General features: G+C 47.4%; 1 protein-coding gene across 3 annotated transcripts in view; it reads right to left on the bottom strand.

Annotated features, from left to right (window-relative positions):
• The window catches only part of SFXN5 (sideroflexin 5), a 91,128-nt gene that overhangs the window by 58,360 nt on the left and 8,723 nt on the right, over window positions 1-24,045 (bottom strand). For all 3 annotated transcript variants that reach the window (XM_042467000.1, XM_042467003.1, XM_042467002.1), the window contains exons 4-9: window positions 23,827-23,880; window positions 21,213-21,269; window positions 20,862-20,931; window positions 16,477-16,560; window positions 11,882-11,997; window positions 8,917-9,002 (exon numbers count right to left, since the gene is read on the bottom strand). In XM_042467000.1, coding sequence (XP_042322934.1) covers window positions 8,917-9,002; window positions 11,882-11,997; window positions 16,477-16,560; window positions 20,862-20,931; window positions 21,213-21,269; window positions 23,827-23,880 — 467 coding nt within the window. The remainder of the gene's footprint in view (window positions 1-8,916; window positions 9,003-11,881; window positions 11,998-16,476; window positions 16,561-20,861; window positions 20,932-21,212; window positions 21,270-23,826; window positions 23,881-24,045) is intronic.

Here is a 24,045-nt window from a genome sequence, read left to right on the forward strand (position 1 = left end):
GTTGGCTGTTTATCGATCCATTTCCTGTATTGCTATGTACTGTATATGTATTATCCTACTTGTGAGTATGTATTTTCCCTGGATAATTATTAACCTTCCATTATGAAGCCAAGCCCTCCCTCCAGTCCCTCTGCCTTGGTCCAGGCCTCGGAGGTAGAGAGGAACTGCTGGACCTCTTACCCTCTCCCTCCACCACTCCCTTCTCCTTCTCTGTCATGTCTTTTGAGATTGTAAGCCTGAGGGCAGGGAACCGTCTAACTAAAAAGATTGCATGTACAGCGCTGTGTAAATTTACAGCGCTTCATAAATAAAGGTTAATAATAATAATAATAATTCCCCCCAAACAGACCCACCCCACTCGCTTTGGTAGAAGACATGACCCATAATCACAGATAGTAATCATCCTAAAAGGAAAAAGAAACCATTAAAGGACATCTTAACTGTCCAACTCTCACATCTTCACATGATGATGGGGAAGACACTTTCCTGCTCAGTTGTATGTCTTTGCATTTTAGGATCTTCCCTAGTTCTGCAGTTCCCATTCTGCTCATTGTTTGATCCCAAGCATGAGAACTCATTTGCTATTTCTACATCGCCTTAGTTGAATTTGTACAGATTCTGCGTGGCCATAATGTTTGTTTTCTTTATGTTCAACAGTAGTCCTGCCTTTGCCCTTTCTTCCTTGATCTTCCTTAATAGTTGCTCCAGGTCAGTGAAGTTTTCCACTGGTAGTATGGTGTCATCTGCATATCTTACGCTGCTGATATTCCTTCTTACTATTTCTACTCCTCCTACTTCTGTGTCCAGGCCTGCTTCTCATATAATACGTTCTGCATATAGGTTGAACAGGTAGGGTGATAAGAATAAGCCAAGATAAGCCTTGCCTGACCCTTTTCCCAATTGGGAACCATTCTGTTTCTCCATATTCTGTTCTGACAGTGGCCTCTTGTCTTGAGTTCAGATTCCTCATCAGGACTATTAGATGTCTTGGCACTCCCATCATGTTTTTAAAGGCAATCCATAGCCTTTTGTGATTATGAAAATTGTAGTCAGTAGGAAAAGCAGAAGACTACGATGGATGGATGGATGGATGGATGATGATTAAAGTTTATTTATATAGCACCATAACTTTTACATTACAAAGTCATCAAACAAGAACAAGATATAGACTCCATCAAGGATGCCAGGATCTCTGCAAGACCCAAAAGGGGCAGAGGGTTCCCACTTTGGGGTCTCTCCTTCAGAGGGTTGCCATAACTTGAAGCCGACTCGATGGCAAACACTAAGAAACCAGAAGAAGAAGAGGATTCCCCCTTTCCTTTCTAAGCTCAAACCCAGCATCCATCCAAGGATCACCAGCAGAAGACCAAGCCTTTTGGGACAGAAACACGTTGACCCACCAGAGTCGGGGCTGAGAGCATTTGCCCCCAATGCATCCTGTTCCGAACCCGCCGCCGCCACCTTCTGCCGCTCCCCTTTGGCAGCAGCACCCTTTTAATTATGGCCCGCTGGGCTCCCAATAGATCATCACCGCGAGGGAACGCAACCAATTTAGAGTGTTCGCTGGTGCGGCTCCCAGGTGCGACTTCCGCCACGGGTGTTTTGAAACTCAGGCCGGTTCAGATCACAATGGCTATGGCCTCCTAATTAAGAGGAGTTATGGCCTGATTTAAAGAAAAAGCCTTAATTAACACATGAAGTGTAATGTCTTAATTGGAACTGGGATCCTACCATTTGCAAAGTTCAGTCTAAATGACTCACAATTAGCCGCCCAGCCGCCCACTCCCCATCTTTAGAGCTTGGCTCTCCAAATTGCAGGGAGCCAGGAAAAGAAAGAACCAGGGAGCAAAGCAAGGCCTCGTCCCACAGAGACACCTCTCTCCACCCTGGGCCTCCCTTCCCTTGTAGTCCCTGGCATTCGGGGCTTCAAACGCATCCCTTTCGGAACACGCATTCTTTGCGTTCTCCTTTTAAGATGTAGGAAAGGCAAACAGACTGAATGTCGGCCACAGAACAACATCAACAAGAACAAACTCCACCCAGATCTGTCAGCATCTCAGGGGCATAATGCACCATGTGCATGGATGACAGAATCGTAGAATCACAGACTTGGAAGGGAACCCAAGGGCCATCCAGTCCAACCCCCTTCAGCCATGCAGAAACTCACCATTCAAGCCCTCCCTGGGACAGATGGCCATCCAGCCTCTGCTTAAAGACCTCCAAAGAAGGAGACTCCAAAACACTTCAAGGAAACACCTTCCAGTGTCAAACAGCTCTTATGGTCAAGAAGTTCCTCCTAAAATTTAGGTGGAATCTCTTTTCCTGTACTTTGAACCCATTGCTCCATTGGGTCCTATTCTCTGGAGCAGCAGAAAACAAGCTTGCTCCATCCTCAATATGGCATCCCTTCAGATACATAAACATGGCTATCATGTCACCCCTTAACTTTCTCTTACCTAACTCCCTAAGCCACTGCTCATAGGGCAAATAGCTCAGCAGTGCTAACAGGAGTTTGGGATTATTGTTGATTATCAATTGCACATGAGTCACATGATATTATGGTGATATGATAGTCCTGTTTAAATATTTGAAGGGATGTCATATTGAGGAGGGAGCAAGCTTGTTTTCTGCTGCTCCAGAGACTAGAAAACAGAACAATGGATGCAAGCTCCAGGAAAAGAGATTCCAGCTCAACATTAGGAGGAACTCCCTGAGAGTAAGGGCTGTTGGACAGTGGAACACACTCCTTCCTCTGAGATTTTGTTGGAGTCTCCTTCTCTGGAGGTCTTTAAGCAGAGGCTGGATGGCCATCTGTCAATGGGGATGCTTTGAGTGTGATTTCCTGCATGGCAGAAGAAGGGGGTTGGACTGGATGGCCCTTTTTGGGGTCTCTTCCAACTCTATCATCCTATGATTCTATGAGTCATCAGTGTGATGCTGAAGCAAGGGAGGCAAATGCTATTTTAGCCTGTATTAATAGAAGCATAGTTTTCAAGTTGAAGGATGTAATAGGAGCCCTTGTGGCGCAGTGGTTCAATCCCTGTACTGCAGCCACTCACTCAAAACCACAAGGTTGCGAGTTCAAGACCAGCCAAAGGGCTCAAGCTTGACTAAGGCTTGCATCCTTCTAAGGAGGTCACTAAAATGAGATTGTTGGGGGCAATTAGCTTACACTTTGAAAACCGCTTAAACCCTGCTTAGGCGGTATGAAGCGGTATATCAATGAAGCTTGTTTGTTAATAGTCCCACTTTATTCTGCACCAAGCAGACCTCATTTAGAGTCTTGCGGTCAGTTGTGAATGCCTCATTTTAAGGATAGCGACAGGTCGGAGCAGGTTCAGAGAAGGGTAACAAGGATGAAAAGAGGGATAGAGAGCAAAACATATGAGGAAAGGCTGAGGGAGTTGGGCACATTGAAGCCTGGTGAGGAAACGACTGAGGGGCAACAGGATTGTACTCCTTAAATACCCAAAGGTTTACCACAGAGAGGAGGGACAGACTTATTCTCTGCTGCCCAAGAGAATAAGGCCAGGTCCAGTGGCCTAAAGCTACAGGAGGGTAGGTTTTGACTGAACACTGGAGGGAACGTCTTGAGAGCCAGAGTGGTTTGGCACAGGAACCAATTGTCTAGACTCTAGAGAGATGGTGGGGTCTCTTCCTCTGAGCAGTCAGTCACTCACAAACCACAAAGTTGTGAGTTCAATACCAGCCAAGGGGCTGAAGCTCAACTCAGGCTTGCATCCTTCTGTAGGTCACTAAAATGAGTCCCCAGCTTGTTGGGGGCAATTAGTTTATACTCTATCAACTGCTTAGGGAGTGCTTAAGTGCACTGAGAAGCAGTATAGAAACGTACTTGCTATTGCTACTGGACGTCTTCAAAAAGAAGCTGGACAGCTCCCTGTTTAGATGGAGGGCTAGACTCAATTGCCTCTGGGGGGCCCTTCCAGCTCCAGAGTCCCAGCGTCATGCCATCGAAGGTGCTGTCTCCAGCAATGACCAACCACCCGCTGGAGGGGGAACATGGAGAGAAGGATAAGGGCATTGGGGTGGTTCAACAGCATCCCTCTTCCAGACCATTTGGGGCCTCTGAGGCCAATACCATCCCTCCGAATTGGGCCTGACCAACTGGGGACTGGTAGCAGCCTGTGCAGATGGAGTCACGGCTGGAGCCTCTGGCGACATGCTGTGCAGACCCACTAACCATCTGTCCGCAGCTTTTACGGAATCTGCTACCGAGAAAAAATAATGTGAAAAGAAGGCAGCATCAACCACACAACATCTTGTTCTCCGTTGCTGTTTTTGTCTTCCTCCGCTCTTGGCTTCCTTGAGCAAAAGTTGGTAAATTATTAAAGGGAGACAACTGACCCATAGCCATTTGGACATGGATCTAACGCTCTGCCTTCCCTCTGGGAACCTTCTCCTGTTTAAGAGTCTTCTGCACCAACGGCAACCTTCATGGTGGCGTCCGACAATGGGCTCATTTCATTGGCCTTGCTTCCTCCAGCATTGCAAAAGGTCTGGAAACCCCCAAACACTCGGAGGAACAACTCGGGGTACTCTGTGTGTTTAGCTTGGAGGAAAGAAGGCTGAAAGGTGATGCAACAGAGTCATCTTGAAATACCCGAAGAGAGGTCATGTAGAAGATGGAGCCAGATTGTTATCTGCTGCTCTGGAGACTAGGACATGGATCAGTGAATTACAAGTCAGAGGTTTCAACTAAACATTAGGAAGAACTTCTCTATTGCAGCAGTAAAACAGACTTCCTCAGAGCATGGCATACTTGTCTTCTTTGGAGATCTTTAATAAGAAGTTGAATGGACATCTTTCAGGAATACTTTACTTGTGGATTGCTGCATGGCAGAAGGGGTTTGGGTTAGAAAGCCCCTGTGGCCCCTTCCAACTCCAACCTTCTAGGGTTCCATGATTCCAGCAGAAACAAACCTGATTATTTCATAACCATGGATCCATCTGGCTTCCTCACCATCTAATCTAAAGGTTTCTTGCTTCCTCACTTATGCTTTTTAATGAGAATCACTACACAGAAATATGTAGATCTCTACAATTTGTCCAACTACAGATAAAGAGAGAGTCAGTACGGCGTAGTGGTTTGAGCATTGGACTGGAACCCTGGAAATCAAGGTTTGAGTCCCTGCTCAGCCAGAAAACCCTGTGATCAGTTCACCTTAGGGTTGCCATAAGGTGGAAATGACTTGAAAGCACACAACAACAACAACAACAACAACAACAACAACGGGTAAAGAAATGTCCCTATATACTCAACTATAAGTCGAGAAATTTATGCCCCATAATTGATCCTAAAATTCTGGGTAGACTTATATCCAGGTCAATACACCAGTAGTGCTTAGAAAGGTCCTAGAACAAGCAAGCCCAATGCCCCAATCTCCCCTGAACACCAATTCCTTTCCTTTCCAGTCTGTTTTGCAAGCCCTGGCTTCCTATGGAAACAAGTCTCCATTTCAATTCACTTGCTTCTCTCTCTGGTCCTTTTTGCAAGACCTTCCTTCCTATGGAAAAAACTCCCCATTTAAAACCATCTCTCCAGTCTGTTTTGTAAGATCTTTCTTCCTATGGAAACAGTTCTCCACTTAAATCCACTTGCTTTCTTTCTCAATCTGATATTAAAACCTCCCATCCAGCATCTGGGAATCAGTTGGGAGAGGTCCAGAGAAGGAGAAGGAGGGACGGAAGTGGTCTTTACCCCTTTCCATCCTTTCTTATAGCCCCCTAAGTTTTATCCTCAACTTATGCACAGGTCATAGCAAAACCCAGGATTTGCTGAGACCTTCCCTCGACTTATACATGAGGCCGACTTGGACACACTTACATACAGTAATTAAAATCCTGCCCTTGCTCCTGGAAGCATCGGGTGTCATACAAATCTCTGAGTGCAGTTACAAGATATAAAAACTAATATGAACTCTTATATTATGGTATAAGCTTTCGTAGCTGGTGCGGCCTTCATGAAAGTGTTATCCTCAACTGGAAAGTATAGAGACATGCACCATTCCAGGAGTGGGATGCAGAGAGTATCAGGAATCTACTGATTGCTATACAAAGGTACATGCTTCCAGCTTTTACTCAGAACGCAGTATAAAATCCACTACTGAAGCCAAGCCCTACCATGCAACCACTTCTGAGAGACGCACTGGGCAGCCCATTTTGGGCAAGGACTGGATTCTGTCTCGCAGGCCTCTTTGGGCAGCAGAAGCAGCTGTGGAGTGACTGAGAGGCTACTATCCAAGCTAAGGTGGCCCTTCTCCAGCAAGGAAAGGCCTTGCCAACAGATACAGAGAACCAGTCCCCATGGCAGACCCAAACAGCCACTCCCTGCCCATGCCTCCTTTGCCCACCCCACTTCAGGACCTAGGAATACGTCACCCACAAATTCAGGGGTTCACCCTCATCCATCTTTTGATGCAACACATGTCATCTTCTGCCACCATTTCACAGACTGCATACTTCCCATAAGGGAAACAAATTTGTAGCCAAGAGAGAAAAGGGTTGATGACAGAAATGGCAACAACAACAACAACAATAATGATAATAATATACCTAACTCTCTTCCATGCCAGCATTCTCTGAACATGCCAGCCACAGATACTGGCAAAACGTCAGGAATAAACTCTTCTAGAACATGGACACATAGCCTGTAAAACTATGGATGCCGGCCATGAAAGCCTCCGACTTCACAATAATAATAATATTTTTTAAAATCCCATTGGGAACACACATCTGCCTTTCAGGACATTCTGGCAACGATCCCAAGGAAGTCACTTTTTGGCAAAAGGGTTCAATGGCAGATTTCGTCTCAACACAGCTGAATAAGAATTCAAGGAGACGTTAAACCCTATCTCCTGGGGCCTGAATAGGGATTAAGGGTTGTTTTTCCAACCGCACTGTATTCGTCGATCGGCTCCGTGACACTACGCAACTCCTGCTTTGCTCATTACCACTGCTGAGATAATTGCAAGGTGTGGAGCGCTTGTGTTTCAGTTCCCTCTGGCCTCACTGCTTCCAGGCCATTCTCCATCCCAAACCATGCCACTGCCTACCTGTCAACGGAGGATAATGCACCACGCTTCCGACGCAGAAGGCTGCGTCCACGAGAGCTTATGCCGCAAATAAATTTGCTAGGTGCTATCCATCGTTGCAGATTTTGCTACAACAGACTATAACAATGAATTAATTGATCAGAACCAGAAGAGGGAGGGAGGGAGGGAGGGAGGGAAGGAAGGAAGGAAGGAAGGAAGGAAGGAAGGAAGGAAAATGGCATTTTTAAAGTGCAAATATCCTCATAGTCTCCAACGTACCCCTCCTGCTCCTTCCCCTGCTCCCAGGCTTTTGCAGAAGGGGAGGAGGAGAGCAATTCTACCTCCAAACCTTCCTCATTTCAGCAGCCTTGCTCCACTTGTCCCAGTGCCCCAATGTGCTGCTAAGGAATGGAGCCCTCCTTCCTCTTCCTTTCAAAAGCAGCCAGGTGGCAGATTTATGCTCTGAGCACACCTGCCCCACCATAACACCTTTCTTTTGGCACACTTTACAGAGAGAGAGATTGCAAACAGCCCCTGCTGGGTGGGAGATTCTGGAACCAGGCCTGGCAAGACCGTTTTATTAAGAGATGCCGTTGTGCAGCGACTGCATCAGAAAGAGGAGAAGGGCCTCAGCCTCCCCTCTTCCTCCCAAATGACATGCAAATAAAAAGTTGTGTAGACAGTACATCTGCTCTGCAGACACAGCGTGTCACAGATCTTGTAAATACACCTTCATTCAACTTTCAGCACATTGTTGATTAGTGGTTCAGGTTTTGCATAATGTGGCAGCTGCCATCGGCACTTTTGGGAGGGTTCTGCAATGCCTTCCATATGGAACTTGCTCTCGGAACTCCGAAAAGAGTTATCGGGTGCCATGCTCCAGAGCGCCATTTGCCTCTGAGAAGGTGTGAGATGCTAAGCTAAATATGACAGGAGCGAACCGAAAGACTCCTCCAGTGACAGATTTGGGGTGGGGCGCGGAGGTGGCGTGTTTATATTACACAGGCCTGCCACTGATGCCTCCAACCCAAGTCAAGGGGGACTCTTTCAGGGCTGGAGGGAGAGGGACACCAGGAAGGTGTCCCGCGTGGGAAAGAAACAGTTCGCCTCTGCCTGATGAGACCGCTGCCCAACAAGCCGCCCTTCGGCCAGAATGAGCCATCCATCGAGGGACTACAGATTGAAAGAGTCTTTGCAAATATTCCAGATACAGAGGAAAAGGTAGCTGGGGTCTCTGAGGTGTCCTGATAAGGAAAACCTTGGACAAATGAGAAACTTCAGGGTTTGGGACTTTTCCAGGACAATGTTTTTCTTGCATTTTCTCTGCAGGAATGGTCTTCTCTGTGCAGAAAATGTGGTTTTGTAGGCAGGAGGCACGTTCCCTGTGCTTACCTCCCTTTGTTTCTGTCTTCATTGTGGCACGGGTGAACAAGGATCCTGGCTAACAAAAGGTGAAAGAGTACCCATTAAGACCTCACTGGCACCAGTGGCCCATGCACCACAGCATTCATGCCTCTTCCTTGCACTGCTTTGGATAACGCTTGGGAGGATGGCTGAGTGCTATCAAAGAAATAGCAATAAAATATACATTTAAAAAGTCTCCAGCAAGCACATGAAGACCTAGGAGTCCACTTCCACAAGACAAGCAGGCCTTTGATGGAACCTCCAGAAATATTATCGTCCTTCTGAGTGGTGATGCCTCTGGTATTGTGCATCTCCTTTGCAAGAGAGGGCTGGGCACTGCCTTCTCTCAGCCCCAAAACAGATGCCATTCCTGCCATTCACAACCTAATGTAATAGGGGAGTTTCCTCCCACTCTCCAAATAGCAACTTTATCCTTTCCAAAAAAGCATCACATACTTACTTTTCTAGCAGAGACATGATGATGGGAGGTAGAACCAGTATAGGCATCGGCAGGATTACTCGGGTCAGGGCCGTCTCTAAGAGCGCCTGAGAAAAACACCAACAGAAGGGAACAGTCACTTCAAACCTGTGGATGATCTGAAGAGTTTAGTGAGTTTTCCCACCAAAGGCTTCTGTTACATGGATTTGTAACTGGTTGACTGGCTGAAGCCAAAGGGTGTTCAACAATGGCTCCTTTTCATCCTGGAGAGAAGTGACCAGTGGGGTGTCCAGTGGGGCTCTGTCCTGGGCCCAGTGTTATTCAACATCTTTATCAATGACCTGGATGACAGAATTGGGGGCATCCTTATCAAATTTGCAGATGACACCAAATTAGGGGGAATAGCTAATACTCCAGAAGACAGGATCAAGATTCAAAATGACCTGAACAGACTAGAAAACTGGGCCAAAGCTAACAAAATGAAATTCAACAGGGAGAAATGTGAGGTACTGCACTTAGGGCGGAAAAACGAAAAGCACAGACATAGGATGGGGGACACCTGGCTGAATGAAACTACGTGTGAAAGGGATCTTGGAGTCCAAGTAGACCACAAGTTGAACATGAGTCAAGAGTGCGATGCAGCAGCTAACAAGGCCAATGCGATTTTAGGCTGCATCAATAAAAGTATAGTGTCTAGATCAAGGGAAGTCATAGTGCCGCTCTATTCTGCTCTGGTCAGGCCCCACCTGGAATAATATTGTGTCCACTTCTGGGCGCCACAATTCAGAAAGGACATTGAGAAACTGGAGCCATGTGTCCAAAGGAGGGCAACTAAAATGGTGAAGGGTCTGGAAACCATGAAGTCCTATGAGGAAGGACTTAGGGAGCTGGGGATGTTTAGCCTGGAGAAGAGAAGGTTAAGAGGTGATATGAGAGCCCTTTTTAAATATTTGAAGGGATGTCATATCGAGGAGGAAGCAAGCTTGTTTTCTCCTGCTCCAGAGAATAGGACACAATGGAGCAATGGATGCAAGCTCCAGGAAAAGAGATTCCAGCTCAACATTAGGAGGAACTTCCTGAGAGTAAGGGCTGTTCGACAGTGGAACAAACTCTCTCAGAATGTAGTGGAGTCTCCTTCCTTGGATGGCCATCTGTTGGGGATGCTTTGATTTAGATTTCCTGCATGGCAGAATGGGTTGGACTGGATCAGGGCCCTTGCGGTCTCTTCCAACTCTATGATTCTATGATTCATCCAATTAAAATGTGGTCCTCCTCTTTTCCTACTGCTTTTCAGGGATGGGGGGTGAACATGCACATGGGAAGAGATCGACACCATCAAATCCTCACCTTCCTGAGAGATGTAAAAATATTTATTACTGCTCCATTTAAACCAGTGAAAGTTAAAATAAAAACTGCAAGGAATGTAATTTGGAAATTAAGATCCTCTGATGCAAGATTCTTCTTTTCCAACTGCTTTCAGATTTGTTTTTGTTGTTTGCTGCCAAATCAGTTTTGACCTATGGGGACCCTACAAACTGGAGACCTCCCAAAAAAAAACCCTGCTCAGGTCTTGCAAATTCCTCTAAGACCCATTTACTTGTCTTTTTGACAGTAGGACCTCCTTCCAGCACCACATTTCAGAGGGTTGATCCCCTTCCAGCCAGCTTTCTTCCCTACCCAGAGCCTGCATTTCCATGCGCTCCTGGCTTTCTCAAACCCTGCGGCTGTGGCTGCGCATGCCACCAGAGGGAGCTCCAGCCACCGCTGTCATTGCACAGGACTCTCAAAGGAGGTTCTCTGCCTGTCTCTGTCTCAAAGGGGTCCCCATTTACTTCTTTGTAGGGATAGCAGCCAAGGCTGTGTCTCAGTGTTGGATAAAACATGGCAACAGCCTCTTTGCATAAAAACAGCCTCATGTACAAAGACCTCCATAAAACAGGGGTGGGGAGAGGGTGGCTGGTGGAACCATGCAGGCCCCAGTCTTCTTTTCCTGCCCCTGAAGCCCCCCTCCCCCCCCACAGATATCCACCAAATCCTCCTAAATTATATTTCCCCAAGGTTATACAGCAGGCCCTTGGTATCTGCTGGGGTTTGGTTCCAGGACCCCCCTTGGATACCAAAAGCTAAGGTTAAGAGGTGATATGATACCCCTGTTTAAATATTTGAAGAGATGTCATATTGAGGAGGGAGCAAGCTTGTTTTCTGCTGCTCCAGAGAATAGGACCCAATGGAGCAATGGATGTAAGCTCCAGGAAAAGAGATTCCACTTCAGCATTAGGAGGAACTTCCTGACAGTAAGGGCTGTTCGACAGTGGAACAAACTCCCTCGGAGTGTAGTGGAGTCTCCTTCCTTAGAGGTCTTCAAGCAGAGGCTGGATGGCCATCTGTCAGGGATGCTTTGATTGTGATTTCCTGCATGGCAGGGGGTTGGACTGGATGGCCCTTGTGGTCTCTTCCAACTCTATGATTCTATGATTCTATGGATGCTCAAATCTCACTATATACAACAGGATTGTTATTGTTGTTGTTGTTTTTGTTGTTGTTGTGGGCCCTTGGAATCTGTTGGGCTTTGGTTCCAGGAGCCCCCCATGGATACTCCCCATAGGCTCTGCAGCTTTGACCTTACGTGGAAGGCAAGCCCCGGCCTAAGTAATGGGGGGCATACCCGTGCCATGCGCCCCGGGCACCACAACAAGCATGCACCCCATTATTTTCTATGGGGCTTGAACAAAAGCTCTTTTTCCCATACATGGGGAGAAGGGCAGACTCTGTGTGTGTGTGTGTGTGTATGAACTATAAGCCTCAGCTCCCCACTCCTCTTCCTTCCAATCCTCCTCTCAGTTTCTGGTCCTCCCAAAACTGCCTGCCATCACACTTCTCCCCAGGGATTTTGGGGTGTTAAAAATGGCCCCTGGCGCAGCTGCACACCCCTGCCATAAAGACTCAACATGGGGGCTTCTGATTAGGCCGCACCCGGAGGACATACGTGTTTGGCAGCGATCTTGGAAGATCCGACGATGTTTCCGTCTCCGTCCAAGACGTCGATCCCTTCCTCCAGCTCCATGTGTCTCATCAGGACCACGTTGCAAATATTGGCACTGGCTGTGGGGAAAAAGAAAAGAAAGCACATCAGTAGGGTCAGGTCCCTCAACAAAGCCCACCATCCATGCAAAATGGGGCAATAGGCTGCCAAGGAAAATGCCCAGCTCTTCCTGGCTTGTGGCTCCTTGAGCAACTCCTACTAAGATACAACCTGCTCCAGCGTTGGACTGGAGGCAAAGGATTCGATTAGAGGAAAAGAGATCCCACCTAAACATCACGGAGAACCTTCTGTATTGTAAGGGCTGTTCAATAGTGGAAGATGCCGCCAACCTTCCTTCTTTGGAGGTCTTTAAACAGAGAATTGATAGTCATAGTTTTGTGTGGGTTTTTCAGGCTACAGTATGTGGCCATGTTCTAGAAGAATTTATTCCTGATGTTTTGCCAGCATCTGTGGCTGGCATCTTCAGAGACCCTGGGTTGGGAGGAGTGATTTCCATCTTAATCTGTGTCTTGTTCTGTTGCTGAATGGCAAGCTCTATAGGGTGGGAGGGGATGCAAAGAGGATTTGGGTCTGTTTAATTAGAGATCCCTTGTCCGCTGGGAATCCCCCGACTCTGGGTGGTTTTCATTTGCATTTTACTGGGTCTTCATTTTAGTATTTTTCAAGACTGGTAGCCAAACCTTGCTAACTTTAAAGCTTTCTTCTTTCCTATTGAAGTTGTCTAAGTGTTTGTGGATTTCAGTGGCTTCCCTGTGCATTCTGACCTGATAGTTGTTGACACAGTCCAGAATATCAGTGTTTTCAGACAGCATTTTATGCCCAGGATGGTGTATAACGTCTTCTGCTGCTGCTGATTTTTCTGGCACAGCCAGAAGAGCAAAAGTTTCCAGGCAAGGTACAAAGTGTTGGTTATTACCTTTACATGCTTTGGGTCCAGGTTACCTAATGGGTCTCCTCCTCCCGTACAATCCTGTATGCTCAGGCCCTCTGGCGGACACTTACTCTGGTCAGCCAGGACTAGGTTGGCCACTGTTGGCCAGAGGACTTTTTCTTCAGCCGCCCCCAAATTGTGGAACGACCTGCCAGAAGAGATTGGACAGCTGAATACACAGCCTGAATTCAAAATGGCATTGAAGTCCAGTCTCTTGTGGCAGGCTTATCCAGATGATTCTTCAGTTCAAATAACAAATTTTAAATGCAGGTTGTTTTAGATTGTGTGTGTCTTATTTGTCATTTAAAACTGTTGCATGTTTTAACTCATGTGTTTTAATTGATGTTGTGCATTGTTTACTTGTTATTGTTTCCCACCTTGATCCATGGCGAGAGGTGGGTAAACAATTCCATTGCTGAACCATTCTTCTTGCTGAGATGTTCCTTCTAATGTTTAGTTGAAATCTGTCTTCCTGTAACTTCAAACCATTAGACCTGGTCCTTCTCTCTGGGGCACCAGAGAACAAAACTGCCCCCTTTTTCTCTGGGGCAGCTTTTGAGGCATTAATAGAGCATTTAAAGAGCAAAGGTGCCCCAGAATCCCCCCTTTGCCTGGTTCTTCTGAGCCCACTCCGGCCAATGGGCTTTGCATGAGGGTCTACCAAGCCTATCTTTAAATTTGGCATCTCACCCAGAGACATCTGATGCTGGAGATGCCAGCCCCCCCCCCCAAAAAAAAAGAGAGAATAAAGCAGCAATTAGCAGGAGGATGGCATGCATCCTGGCAGCACAACCAGGAATGTCAGCACACAAATAACAGAGGCAGAGAATTAATTAAGAGCTGAGCAAATTAATTACAGGCCCTCAATCAATCCTGACACCAGCTTAACCTCCTTCTCTTAACACTTTGGCATAATAATAGAACAACCTGATAAGAGATTCCCTGCTTAGTACCCTCCCCTGGCGCTACTGGCTGAGACCCCTGAGAGTCTCTAAAACATTTGGTGAATGATGAAATAATAATAATAATAATAATAAATTAATAAATTTTTATTTAATCCCGCCTTTCCAATTGCATGACAAGGCGGCTTACAAGACAAGAACCAATAAATACAGGTAAAGCACACAATATAAAAGTTTAAAACATCATTACTAGGGGTAGGAACGGGACTATACAAATCACAATTCACAGGGCAAGAAAAAGACAAATAATTGCACTAATTGGGTCGAAAAACAAGAACAAGGAGCAGAGAAAGAACACATTACCTGAGTGAAAACCAACTGGAATAGATGCGTTTTTAATTGTTTCTTAAAAGAAGCTAAGAGAGCAGAGGAACGGAGCTCTAGGGAGCTTATCCACAATGAGGGATAGTAAAAGCCCTCTGTGAGGTCCTCACCAAATGGGATTTAGGGACCTCTAACAAATTGTTCCCAAATGTTCTGAGTGTGCGGGCGGATATATGGGGAGAGACAGTCCTCCAAGTACCCTGGCCCAAGCCATTTAGGCTTTTAGGTCAAAACCAACACCTTGTATTGAGCTTCGGAAGCGAATGGGTAGCCAGTGAAGATCTTTTAAAATAGGTGTTATGTGGTCTGTCCTGGAACTACCAGCGACCAGTCTGGCTGCCATATTCTGCACCAATTGAACTTCCGGGTTTGGTACAAGGTTGCCCCATGTAGAGTGCATTGCAGAAGTCCAATCGAGAGGTTACCAAAGCATGTACAACAGTTTCAAGGTCCCGACGGCCCCAGGTAGGGGCGCAGCTGGCGTATCGCCGAAGCGATAACAGGCACGCTGACCGTCGCGTCCACCTGGGATGTCAGATGAGCGACGAATCAGGAGTACTCCCAAGCTGCGCACCGATTCCCTCAGGGGAGCGTGACCCATCAGGACAGGCTGACAAATCTCACCACCCCGGAACCAAGGGACCTATCACCAGTACTTCCGTTTCCCCTGGATTCACACTGATTTGTTCTCCCTCAGCCAGCCCATTACCAACGCCAAGCAGCATCTAGAGAGAGATGCATCCTTAGTTACTGCACAGTCGGAGACACAGAGAAAATTATTTGGGTGTCATCAAAGCTATGACGAAACACCGCGCCCCGTGGCCTCGGAGGATTCTTCCCGCGGTTTTCATGTAGAGGTTAAAAGCATAGGGGATAAAATCGCTCCTGAGGGACACAAATGTAAGTGCCCTCCTATCGGAGCGACAGTCCCCAAGCTCCACATCTGGAATCTACCACCCGAGAGTTGACCGGAACCACTGCAAAGCAGTGCCCCCGATACCCAACTCCCCCAGGCGTTCCAGAAGGATACCAGGGGTCGATGGTATCGAAGCCGCCAGAGATGTCCAAGAGCACTAACAGGGACACACGCTTCCCCTGTCCTAGCTCAGACGGAGGTCATCACTAGGCGACCATGGCAGTCTCAACTCCATAGCCCGCCCCGGAAGCCAGTTTGAAATGGGTCCAGAAAATCGGTGTCCATCCAAGATCGATTGAAGCTGGAAGGCGACTGCCCACCTTCCAGTGAAAAGCCGGAGCCACCTGATCCCAATCTAGAAGGAGGCAGGGGGCGCTGAGGCCCCTCGTCAGGGTTGCACTACGTGTCTCTAGCTGTGGATCTGTTTGCAAGACCGGTGCCTCACAACCCAACATTGACATGCACACCTAAATCAAAAGCAATAAGGCCATAGGATCCGTTGGATGTCTCCCACATGCTTTAAGTTCCCCTACAGAAGCGACAGCTGTTTGATGTAGAACGATGATGCAGTTTCAAAAGTTACAGAAATGGAGTTGCACCTGTAGTGGGCACAGCACATAGATGCACATTTGGCACTGCACATGCACACTGCAGATCCAGATTCAAATGTGGCATTGGTTCTGCAACACTAACTTCATTAAGGGACCAAGTTGCAATCCTGCCACTTACTCTGCAAATATAAATACGCTCTTGCCTTCTCAAAACAAGGCATATCTACACGCAATGCCATACCATGTACAACATGCACGCACATCCAAGCATTAAAGAGCAACTCGACTTGTACAACCTTCAAATGAATGGTGGGCTTGCAGTTCAGAAATAATATCCAACCAGTTCTGTAGGAAAGTTACATCCACAGGACAGAAAATATAAAGGAAGACAGAAGCAATGCACTCAGGAACGAGATGAAATGGTGACAGATCTCCAAAGAGAACCATCGAAGATGAATCCACAATTTTAGAAAGCTAAGTAGAAAAAGCAGTCAAAGCACTTGGGAGAAATAAATCACCTGAGTATACCAATACAGCTGCTTAAGCATAGAGACAGACTCACCCATTCTAACTAAAATCTGCCAACAAATATGGAAAACAAAACAATGACCCACAGTTGGAAATGCTCGATATACATTCCAGTCCCCAAGAAAGAGGACACCAGGGATTGCAGTAAGCAACAAGACCATTGTATTACTTCCAATGCAAGCAGAACAATGCACAAAATCACACAACAAAGGCTTTTACCAATGTGGAGTGAGACACGGCAAGCTGGTTTTGGAAAAAGGAGAGCACAAGGGATCATATTGCAAGATACGATGTTGGCTGGTGGAGTGCATCAAGAAACTGCCTACCTACTGCAGGAAATGGCACAAATCTCGGATCAGAAGCCGGGTGGCTGGGTAAACTGGTTTGCTTTCGGATCAGAACATTAAGGCCACCCTGCAGAGAGAGAAGGCAGAACAAGGAAGGTCTCAGGAACAGCACGAAAACTGTGTACATGTCCCACATGTATCTTTCCAAAACACATCTGGCTTTCCTCCCAGGGACCAGAGAGAGGAGGATTTGGCTGGCAGTCAGTCTTTTCTCCATGCATTCCTGCAGGCAGAATGGGGTTGGACTGGATGGACTTGTGGTCTCTTCAACTCTATATATTCTATGATTCTAGATTCACTGCCCTCTTCTTGATTGGGGTCCCTTCACTTTCCACCCCAACACCACTCTGTTGCAAACGGCTCCTTCACATTTAGGGCTCCTTCCTCTCAATTACTTGCAAGTATACATTCTGCCAGACAGCTCTTCAGCTATTCAAAATAAGGTGAGAGCTGTCTTAACCCATTGAATCCAGGCGCCAAAATGCCCCAAAGGCAACAGGTCCTGTCTGATCTAACAGGGACAGCCCTGGACCTTTGTTGACAATGGTCACTCCAAGAGTCTCCTAGGGTTTTCTTAGCCCAAGATTCTCAGAAAGTGGTTTTGCCAGTTCCTTATTTCAGAACGGTCTTCACTGGCGGTCTCCAATTCAAGTCCTAACCAGGGCTTGACCCAGCTTAGCTTCCAAGATCAGATAGGATTTGGTGCCTTGAAGGTATTTAGGTCTTTACAGAGGCTGTTACAGACAGCCAAAATAAAGCTGCTTCGAGTCACAGTGAGGTATGGTGTTCAATGATGCATGCGTCCTAAGAGTCCAGAAAGTCGCACCAAAGCCACGCTCCAGCCTAAGGACTGGAGCATGGCTTTGGTGGTGGCTTCTGGAATCTTAGGACGCATGCATCATTGAAACCCATACCTCCACTGTGACTCGAAGCAGCTTTATTTTGGCTGTCTGTAACAGGCCAGAGTGTTATTTAGAGGTTAGACTATAGGACTGGGGCTCAGGAGGGCTGGGTTCTAATTCTTAGGAGTTTATCACACAGGGACCGTATTTGCCTCCATCCCGATAATGATTAAAATGTCTGCATCCTGCAAAAGCACACAAAGGTGTGAATGATTTTCACACGCTGAACAGAATTAACACATTAGAGGCTCATTACTAAAGTGAGAAAGCAGGTAGAACGCACATTTGGTTTTCACACAGATCTTGTTTTTTGTGCGTGCGCATTGAAGAATTAGTTGTGTCACCAGAAGTCACCAGAACACAGATGGCAGTGAACAAAACCACCAATTTTATTTGGTATGATAGCCCTGTTTAGGTGTTTGAAGGGATGTCATATTGAGGAGAGAGCAAGCTTGTTTCCTGCTGCTTGAGAGAATAGGACATGGAGCAATGGATGCAAGCTCCAGGAAAAGAGATTCCAGCTCAACATTCCAGCTCAGCTTCATGGCAGTAAGGGCTGTTTGACATTGGAAGATGCTGCCTCCATGGAGGGTGGTGGAAGCTGTTCTTTGGAGGCTGTTTTTAAGCAGAGGTCATCTGTCCCAGAGAGGGTTTGGATGGTGTCTTCCTGCATGGCAGAATAGGGTTGGAATGAATGGCTCTGGGGTCTCTGCATGGGGTCTCTGCATTCTGCATGGCAGAATGGGATAGGAATGGATGGCCTCTGGGGTCTCTTCCAACTCTATCATTCTATGATTGTATGAACACTTGGAATTGAGGGGGGGGGGCTTCCACCTGACTAACCTGCCTCCCTTCCTCCCCTTCCCAGTCCTGAAGTCCGCTTCCCAGTGCTAAGTGGCCAATGGAGCCGAGGGCGGTGGGTGGCCTCCCTGCTCCATCTCAAACTGATTATGGGCCATCGCAGCAAATTCGCAGGCTGTCAGCGCGGCCAAGGCAAACAATTATCAAGGCGAGGCAGAGCGCATTAAGGGAAGCCGCAGGGGGACCTTCGCCTAGACCAGAGGGTGAAAAATGGTGTCGCTGTGGGGGTGCAATGTGGGGGGACGGGGAGGGAGGAAGAAGGCGGCGGCAGGGAAGGAGTGCGGAAGAGTTCCTGGCCCTGAAAAGATAGGGACAAGGAAGGAGGACAAAGAGGCCACTGCAACCCACCCTCCCACCCTTTACTGCTGTCTAAGTAAGAGCAGTGAAGTCTGAGTGGGGGTCTCTGGAGGCAGTGGGGGGCACACACACAAGCCACAGCCAGCTTGTATTTGCAACAGGGGCTCAAACTGCTCTCTGAATTTCCTCCTTGGGTCATGTTTGTCCATTTATGATGGTTTTGCTTGGCATGTGTTATGCAACCCCATCTTGTCAATGAGCTGCAATTAAATGTGTGTTGATGTGCATGTGCAATGCAGATCTATTACACATGCACATGCTCTGTTTCTGCAGCCCTGAACTGAATGCTGCTGTTGTGCATTGGACAAAAAGGTCCAACTGCTTCCACAGTAGAAATTGGACCCGTGGGAGGCACCAACAGGATCCAGCATATTGCAACAGGAGTTAAGGGCTGCAGTAGGGACCAGAACCAACAAGAAACACACAGCCTGCCTGCTGAGGCTAGCAAATAGACTCCTTCCTTGCCTATAACATAAAACACAGGGTCCTAGTCCCTTGGATGGCCTTCAGGTATAAAGACTGGCGAATTCCTACCTCCTTCTGCAAATGATTCTGGAATCCTAGCCTGGGATCTCTGCTGCTTCTAAGCTTTCCTCCAGTCACTCATCTATCTCCCTCGCTGCAATTTCGTCCTCCTCCAGAAAAAAGAATCTCATTATTCCACCACTAAGTCCCAACACCTGCCTTGAGATCTTGGAGACAAAACATTAATTTAAGGATCATTTCAGCTGGAGTAAACTGGCTTTTCCTAGGTGGAAATGTCTGAACTAGGCTGTTCATTCTGCAGAGTCCTTATAAGCTGGGAGAGAAGACTTTTCAGTTGCCTTAATAGAAGCATCTTCAACAGAGGAACTGGATGGGGAAGAAATTGGGGAGCTCATCCAAGGGCCCAAAAGAACGCCAGGTCTGCAAGTTCCTCAAAACTTCTCTGGCTGGGATTAAAATTGGAAGACTAAAACATTTGCTGAAATCCCTGGACTCCTCATTGTCTTCTCTTGATTGCAATGGAGTATTATGGCTCCACTCTGTTCCATAGGGTTGAATGTGGCAAACTATGGCCGCTCCACAATCCCTCACCATCGGCTATGCTGTCTGGGGCTACTGGTAGCTGCAGTCCAACAACACCTGGAGGGACATAGTTGCCTGAACCCATCATGAGAGAAACTAAAAGGCTGCAAGAACATACTGCCTGGAGGACCTGTGAAAGACGGACAGACTGTGGGGGTGTTTTGTGGAATGAGGGCACTGCTGCTCCCTAAAAAGAATTCTACTTCTCCTCCCATGAAATTTTCCTTCAGTCCATTGAAAAACATTCACCTGCAGGTCTCGTCTTTTACCTGCTGTGTCTGCCTTCCCTGGGCACTCGGGTCAGTATTTCTAAAGGCTCAGCTGAAGTTTTAAGTGCAGTGCTAAAAAACTGGAGACTAAAGGAGAATTTCATGGTGTGGAGGCAGAATTTCTAACCTTAACTATGTCCTTTCTGCCTGCCCTTCATCTTTGGTACCTTTTCAGCCCTTCCTACATAATCCTATAGGAAGCAGCTGATTCACTGGAGAGAGGAAGGGTAACATAGGCTATTTGGGCATCAGTAGAACCACCAGCCAGGGAACCAAGGGGTTGGCAGCAGCACAGCCGAGCACATTGTGGCAGGCCACATTTTTAGCTGCCTTTTCCAGACTCATCTGCATTCAGAGTTGTATCCTGCAAACTGTTTTAACCAAGAGCCCCAGGATGTCGGAGCCCCCAGGCCCTTGGAGAGCCTCTCTGCTGGGTGCCGATCCTGAGCCCAGAGGGATGTGAGCTGGGGAGGAGAGCAAGGGCCTCCCTTGAATGAATCCAGTGGCACTGCTTTTCAGGTCATCTAGTCCTAATGGCCTCACTCCAGGAGGCAACTGGCTGCTAATTGACAGCAGAGCCTTTAATGAGACTGTGGAGAGACAGAGAGACAGGCTGCTTGCCCTCTGGTTTTTGGCACCAGGCAAAGTGGCAAAAACACCTGTTGGAGGCCTCCTCCCACCTTCTTTTGTGGGGGTCAGCCATGTGAAGGGACTAAGGATGCAAAGGCTTCTTGACCCAGCCTGGGCTGGGTGACCACAGGGCAGGGAGTCAAGTAGACCAGTGTGCCACCTGTTAGTATGACCCAAAGTGCAAAGGGAAGTGGTTGGGGACGCAGTAAAGTGGAAGAGGAATTACTTTCCTGAGCCCCAGGAGCAAAGGCCTAAGCGAAGGAAACGAAAGGGCTACCCACTGCTATCGAGACGGCACTTATGACAGCTCCCACGTAGCCCTGGATGAACTTCGAGGTAGGAGAAGGCTGCCGGAGGAAGACAGAAAGAAAAAGTTTAGAAGAGGGGGGACATTAACCCACAGAAGTTACCCCAACCCCAAAAGACCCTTCTCTTAGGAGTTTATCACACAGGGGAAATCCCATGCAGAAATGGGGGTTTAAATCGGGGGGAAACCCGCAAAGGTGGGTTGATTTTCACACGACGTCATTGTTAAACTGGTGTTAACCCGAACAGAAAGTAGATGGAAAGTAGACAAAAGCTGCTCCTTTTTACTTTCGGGAAATCGAAATTTTGGATACCTCCTCACCTTCGTTGCGTTTCGGTTTGCATAGTTGACACAGGCGTTGTGGCTCTGATTCAACCACTGAGGACAAAACAGAGAAGAAAAAATGAGACAAACTCTAGTTTAAAAGAAGAAAAAAGAGGCTGGGAGGGGGTTTGAAAATGGTGATGATGATGATGATGATGAGAGAGGCAAGAGCGGCACAATTGCTGCAAAAGAGGAGTTGTAGCAAAACACACAGGAAAGCAGCTTTTCCAATTACACCTCCCGCTGAGGAAGGAGGTTTTTTTTTGTTATCAAATCCAGACAATGCTGTTACGTATCTGTGAGAGAACAGGGCCCAGGAGGAGGCACTCATGGCAGAAAGGGGTGTCACTGCCCTCTCTTTTTCTCTTTCTTTCTTTCTTTCTTTCTCTCTCTCTCACAAACACACACAGCACAGGCTTGACTCTCCCTTGCTTCTGGGGCTTCTCTACTCCGTTAACAGCCTCTCCAACTGGGCAAGGGGCCACTTGGGACCCCCATGCTCCTCCCTGACTTTTTTTTCCCCAGACTGACCATAGGGAAGGGGCCACAGCAGGACTGGGATTCTGCCCAAGCTGTGGCAAATCCACCAAAGTGGACAACCAGCCGAGAGACGAAGACCCCTTAACTGCTCCTGGATTTGGGAGCCACTTAGGGGTCAAGAGCCAGGCAGAGCAGCAGTGAGGTTTCTGATAACCCACAGCCCACTCACCCTGGTCTCCTTTGTGTGGGCCCCATGATAAAATGCACCCTGGAGGGGCCACAAAGAGAGAGAGACCCATAGCTTTGCTTCTGCTTTGCCTCACCTGGTCCTCCACTTTGCTAGAAGAAGATGGCCGCCTGCTTTAGGCAGGGGATGGCAATTGAGTTGGAGGGGCAGGAGACCACTTTCCCCCTTGCCCCAGGCCTTTGCATGGCAGACCATCATATCAGCTTTTTTTAGGGGGGAGGGGGTTGGTGGGAATCACAGAATTGTAGTTGTAAGAGACCCCCAGCTCCAGCCATTCCAACCCCCTTCTGCCATGCAGGAATACACAATCCAAGCCCTCCCTGTGAGAGATGGCCATCCAGCCTCTGCTTAAAAACAGCCTCCAAAGGAGACTCCACCAAAATCTCCAAGGGAGCATCTTCCACTATCAAACAGCTCTTATTGTCAGGAAGTTCTTCCTAATGTTTAGGTGGAATCTCTTTCCCCGTAGTTTGAACCCATTGCTCCAGGTCCTATTCTCTGGATCAGCAGAAAACAAGCTTCCTCCATTCTAGAATCACAGAATCCTAGAGTTGGAAGAGATCCCAAGAAGGGCCATCGAGTCCAATCCCCTTCTTCTGCCATGCAGGAACTCTCCATCAAAGTGCACCCAAAGATGGCCATCCAGTTTCTGTTTAAAAATCTCCAAAGAAGGAGACTCCACCAACCTCCAAGGCAGCGGCGGCTTCCACTGTCAGCAGGTTCTTTCTTCTTTGGAGGTTCTTAAGCAGGGGCTGGATGGCCATCTGTTGCAGGGGGTGCTCTGATTGTGACTTCCTGCATGGCAAAATGGGGCTGGACCGGGTGGCCCCGGAGGTCTCGTCCAGCTCTATGATTCTATGAATGCTGGGGCAGAATCTCTTTCCTGTTGCCTGAATCCCTTCCTCTATGTCCTAGTCTCTGGAGCAGCAGAAAACAAGCTTGCTTGTTCCCTTGGCTTTTAATACTGGAAGTTAAATGATCTGCAGTATTTATTAAACTTACTTTATCCAGCTCTGATTTATCGAACACATTGACATCCAGGGATACACACACCGACACACTCCACTGACATAGCTCACTGCCTGCAATCTCATAGAAAAATATTAGAAAGGAACTAGTATTGCATCTGTTTGTGTCATTTCTTTAGCTTCTTCAGACAGAGTCAGGGGAGGCATTTGCAGGTTCCTTCTGCCTCCGGAAAGGCCTTTCTCTGCAATCCTTTCAATCTTCAGGCTCCAGTGACCATTGCCACAAACACACACTTTCAAGCGCATCTCCACAACCACAACAAAGGGCTCCTGGAGCTCAACAGGCACTTCCACAGAAAAGGTAGCCCTGTTTAAATATTTGAAGGGATGTCATATTGAGGAGGGAGCAAGCTTGTTTCCTGCTGCTCCAGAGAATAGGACACAGAGTCTCAATGGAAGCTCCAGGAAAAGAGATTCCAGCTCAACATTAGGAGGAACCTCCTGAGAGTAAGGGCTGTTCAACAGTGGAAAACACTCCTTCCTCGGAGATTGTAATGGAGTCTCCTTCCTTGGAAGTCTTTAAACAGAGGCTAGATGGCCATCTCTCAATGGGGATACTTTGATTGAGAGTTCCTGCATGGCACAATGGTGTTGGACTGGATCAGGGTCCTTTTTGGAGTCTCTTCCAATTCAAGGACTGTATGATTCTATGATTCTAAGCAGGTGGCAATTTCATCACATTTACTCCTCAATGCAAAACGGGTCCTTTTGTGGGACAGTTTCCAACTTTCCTTTCCACCCGCTGAAGGAAACCCCAAGATTTCTCCCAAAAAGCCAAGATGAAAGCTAGAATTTTGTTGGTGTTTGCACAAGGAAAGACTTTGTGAATGGGAGACGATGGGCAAAGAACCATTACCTGCCAGAAGACGGTGGACGCCAGTGTCTGGTTTGGCAGGAGAAGACCAACAACCTGCAAGAGAAAAAGAGAGAACTGTTAGAAGAGACGATGGAAGGAAGGAAAGAAGGAGCCCAAAGACTGGAAAGTGTGAATCATTTGCAAGAGAGGTGTGCGTCTGCCTCCGGGAACAAATTCCCTCCCAAGACCTCCATGGTCTTTTTTGTTAAAAAAATAAAA

This window comes from Sceloporus undulatus, chromosome 5 (genome assembly GCF_019175285.1).
Source record: "Sceloporus undulatus isolate JIND9_A2432 ecotype Alabama chromosome 5, SceUnd_v1.1, whole genome shotgun sequence".
Classification (NCBI taxonomy): domain Eukaryota; kingdom Metazoa; phylum Chordata; class Lepidosauria; order Squamata; family Phrynosomatidae; genus Sceloporus; species Sceloporus undulatus.